Source organism: Trachymyrmex septentrionalis, unplaced genomic scaffold, assembly GCF_001594115.1.
Source record: "Trachymyrmex septentrionalis isolate Tsep2-gDNA-1 unplaced genomic scaffold, Tsep1.0 scaffold191, whole genome shotgun sequence".
NCBI lineage: Eukaryota > Metazoa > Arthropoda > Insecta > Hymenoptera > Formicidae > Trachymyrmex > Trachymyrmex septentrionalis.
This window is the reverse complement of record NW_017305083.1, coordinates 232240-237102: the sequence shown is the minus strand read 5'-3', so window position 1 is coordinate 237102 and position 4863 is coordinate 232240. Positions and strand designations below refer to the sequence as shown.

At 33.8% G+C, this 4863-nt stretch overlaps 1 protein-coding gene across 1 annotated transcript; it reads right to left on the bottom strand.

Annotated features, from left to right (window-relative positions):
* Positions 1-748: 748 nt before the first annotated feature.
* Positions 749-4152, bottom strand: LOC108747115 (protein AF-9). Its single transcript, XM_018484386.1, has 3 exons — positions 3430-4152; positions 2859-3124; positions 749-2702 (listed from the first exon to the last, which is right to left on the bottom strand). Exons 1-3 carry the CDS (start codon positions 3566-3568, stop codon positions 897-899), a joined length of 2211 nt encoding a protein of 736 aa, XP_018339888.1. The 5' UTR covers positions 3569-4152; the 3' UTR covers positions 749-896.
* Between the last annotated feature and the right edge of the window lie 711 nt (positions 4153-4863).

The following is a 4863-nucleotide window of genomic DNA, read 5'->3' as shown; positions in this document are numbered from 1 at the left end:
ACTACATTAGATATACTCGTGGCAATTAAATAATCAGCGTGCGCATCATAAGCATGTGACAGGAGGCATAATGTAAGAGGCATAGTGTAAGAAAAAGAATTGCGTTGGCTTTAATGCTCCTTAATATGCTTAAATTGATTTAATCATAAAGATTTTCTGTTAATTATAATTCAAATTGGGTTTATTATTTACTAAGTACATTAATATGGATGTTCACTTTAAAATTATCTACAGAAATTGATTTATATTATAATTTTGATGCACATAGAAGTAAAAAATAACATGTTACTTGACTTAAAGAATTGGATTGCTGCTTTAATGTCTAACAGTTTATTAAATACAGTATGAAGACAAAGTCTAATCAGCGATAGATTTTGCTCGATTTTTACTATCAACTTGCTACTAATATGTTTAATGTCAGCAGTCAGCAGAATGCATTTAGTAGAACCTACTCGATTTCTATTACTAATCACTGGACTATATTACAGATGCTACTTGATCTTTGCTATTATTATATTTTCTTGGCAAATTTTGCCAATATATATATAAATTATATAGCAGCATTTGCTGATAATTTCTTAAGAATTGTGTGAAAAAGAACTAAAAAAATATTTTATTTTACATATTATACTTACTATCACAAGAGTTTAATCTGCACAAATTACTACAAATGGTAAATTTCTAATCTGCATAAGATATTGCAATAATACGATTAAACTGAAAAATGTATTCAAAAATTCTTCTGGGGTCTCACGATTAGTAACGTTTTTATCATTAAAAAGTCTTCGATTAAATCGATAAGATCGATTAAATCGATAAGATCACACACACATATGACCTTTTTTTTAAATATATCTATATAAATTAATACGTCATGCCTTTTATATTACAGATGGTCACGATGCAGAAAAAAACTGTTGAAGACGCTGCACAGTTCTACGATCCAATGCACACAGATCAAAATCAAATGTCTTCTTAGTGATTTCATATTGACCAGTTTCTGCAATTACTTGTACGACTCTTTGTAGCTCGTCATTATCTTGCAATGTCATTATTTTTTGTTGCAAATCCTTCAGTTGGGATACATAATCCTCAGAAAACACTGGCGGTTCACTAATGTCTGCATCAGTAGTATTTGTAGAATCTGGAGCCACTTGTTCAGGATCATTGTCTTTATTGTTTACGTTGTCAGTCATATTGACAACATGATCGTCCTTTTCCTTCTTTACCTCCTTTTCTAAATGATGAATAGTATCAACATCCATCGCGACTGGAGATTGGCTCGATGAAACTGGCTCCAAAGGTGGAGAAGTTGATTGACCCCTCTTCTCACGTTTTATTAGAACTTCATCGTCTTCTTTACTTTTCTTCCTTTTTCGATTTTCTCTCTCTTCGCCTCTACTTCCTTTGGATTTGTCTCGTCTGCTACGATCACTCTTCTCTTTCTTCATCTCCACCGATATACCAGGAGAAAGTGGTTTTGTTGTTTCTATTGGTACAGTGGATATTACATGGTCTGACTCCTTTTTAACATTAAGCATAGATTTACTTTCAGGTAATGAATCGTCATCTACCGAAGGTGCTGAATCGCTACTGTCTCTTTCTGGAATCTCTGTCAAAAGGGATGATAATGGATTCCCAATTAGTGAAGACGCGTTATTCTGTTTTTCATTCTCATCTTTACTCTTATCACGTTTTTCTTTCTTTTCTCGATCTTTACTATCTCGTTTATCTTTTTTCTCTCTTTTTTTATGTTTATGTTTCGGCCGATCTTTATCGTATTTGCCGTCTTTTGCTTTTTCAGGTTTTTCACTTTTCTCCGATTTCTCTTTTATCACTTTATCTTCTTTCACTTTATCATTTTCTTTACCAGTTTTTGGCGATTTTCTATCATCTTTTGACGATTTGTGTTCTTGAAATTTCTCCTTATCTGATTTCTCTGCTTTATCTGTTTTTTCAGATTTTTTCTCGATTATCTTTGTGACATCTTTAACACTGATTTTTTCTGATTCTTTATATTTATCTTTTCTTTCTTTGTCCTTATCGTCTTTGTGTTTCTTCTTATCTTTCTTTTTTTCAGACTTTGAAGAAGAATCTACATCATTCCTGGAGTTATTTTTCGCCTTTTCCTTCTCTTTACTATCTTTCTCTTTTTCTAATGTAATTTTCTTCATCTCCCTTTCTTTTGATTTAGGAGATAGAGATCGTTTTGTAGGTGGCAAAGGACTTAACGGCTTCTTTGTTGTGACAGGTGATGCTGGTCTTTTGCTACCAGGACTCGAATGACTTTTACTTCCAGGACTAGGAGGTCTCTTGGATTTATCTTTACTCCTAAGTTGATCCTTAGAACTATCTCTAACCTTTTTATCCTTCTTCTCATCTATTTTGTCTTTTCTACTATCTTTATGAGGACTTTCCTTCAATTTAATTGTTTTATCCACTTTGTCAAGTTTTTCGGTAATAGCTAAAGGTTTAGGAACTAAATTTTTATCAGACTGACTTGTCTTTTTGCTATCTGGCGATATCTTTACAGGCGCTGTTTTTATAGGAGGGCCAAATAAATCGTGAAACGAATTAGAAGTTTTAGACTCAGTAATACGATGCTTCTTGCTTTCGCTGCCATTTAATTTTGGTTTGCCAACCATAGTGGATGTTTTTGTATCACTTTTTTCTAATGAGCCATCTCTACTGGATACTACAACCTAAAATTATAAAATATAATTAGAAAAATTATTATATTAATATATAACATACCAATACATTTAATATGTTGACATTGATTATACATATTTCTTGTAATATTCTACTTCTAATATAAACACAATAATCTACAAATATTTAAATAAAACTAGACTTACAGCTCCACCTTTCAGTAGCTTTTTCCTAAAGTCATCAGAAGGATTACGGATTACTTCTACGTGACGTATAGTCTTGTTAATAGGCGGACCACTTTGCTGCAAATGCAGATCGTATGATATTTGAAATTTCTTGGGTTCATCTTTGTTCTTCAGATAAATTTCAATCGGTATTATAAAGCCTGCATAGCCAGATTCTTTCACCACAAATGGTGGTTCTTTGAGCACTCTCTTAGGATTCCGAAATGTATCATGTAAGAGGAATACCACTAAAATATAAGAAAAGTTGTTTTTATAAAAAGAAAGTCTAAAAAAATAACATTTACAGTGTAAAGACAAGTAGTACGATAATTTGTCACATTATATAAACAATAAAAAAAAATTAAAGAAATACAAATATTGTACATAATATTGTACATTCCTAACAGTGTTTTTAAACTGATTTAGTTTGAATTATGAATGTTACATGCTCTACAAATAGTAGAGCATACGTCATTACTCCAATTCTGTTCAAATCCGTTACGATTGAACATACTAACAGAATTATAAAGATTAGATTAAAGAGAAGGTATACCTTTCTCAATGTAATGATGTATATCTGCATTATCCACTCCTCGTACAAACACCTCCCAATCATGCGTGTATCCCTCAGGAGTACTACGCATACGTAGCATCGAGGTATGTCCACACTCCAAAGTGATACGCACTGCCATCCTCTTATCCAAACAATTTCAATCGCTTTGTAAAAGAAAGTACCAAGAAGTAGCCTCAGTTCCGCAGGTAGACACCGAATACCATTTACATTTTTTCAATCATCCCCATAAAAGCGGCCGACGAAATGATCGCTAGAAAATCACCGGGTCGCACGCGAAGCTACTAGAATCACCGTGTGCAAGCGGGCAACATCGCCGATCCACTTCGTATTACATGCGAGCGTGAATGACAACGCGTGTTTCGCGATCATTAAGGCACGCGGAAAGCGGGCGCATATATTTCACCACGGTACGCACTTGGTTTCTGTATGAAAATTGTCACCACTACGACGAAGAACCGACGCTCTATCGCGCACGTGACTCACCGAGAATATACCGCGCTTGGCGGAAGCCCGCTCTTAATCGCCAATTCTCTTGTGTTAAATCGACCTCGAGACTATCAACAGGTAAACCGTACAACAACGAAGTTCGTCGGCACCGTAGACGATCTTCATCCTTCTCCCGTATGATCTGCGTAAACCTTATACCCCCGCTCACTCTTCGCCGTCTTCATCGTATGTTCTCGTATGTTCGAAGAAAAATCGGGTGCATTTAGTGCTACAATCGCTCACTGAACGCTTAGTGAGCTCTTGCATCTGTTGGTCTATATTTTTGGATCTATTGGAATATGCCAATTAGATGTAAGAGCTCACTGAGCGGTTGTAATACTGAATACTGCACTCATTGAAACCGCCATCTATCGGTGCACGAAATACGAATGGCCCGTTTATATGAATTCACGTCTGGACAAACTAGTTTATTAGATGCGTTTTAAAACTCATCAAAACGGTATCACCAGAAAGAGAAATCTGAAAGAGGACTACTTCAAAGAACTTTTTGAACTTACTAGTATATTATTGAAATGTCGACTGTCGACAAAGAAGGTAGATATTGAAAAATTTAATGTTAATACCTCTTTTTTCTTTGAAATCAAAATATTTTCTTCAGCGTCGAAAACATAGAGAATAATCGATGAAAGAAGAACATCTTCGATAGCCATTTCGATAGTAATTTTTTTTTTAGCTGAAATGAATTTTTTAGCTAAAAGCTGCTGAAATTTGGCTAAAAAGCATTCTAGAAAAAATCTGAAATAATTTCAGTAAAATTTTTCTACCAGCGTTGTGTAGACATAATAGTGTGTATGATATTTTATATTTATTGTATATTATACATTTACTGCCAAAACTAGCATATACTCATATTTATAAATTTAAATATTTTATAAAATTTTTACTAAATTTATTTTTTAGTTATTT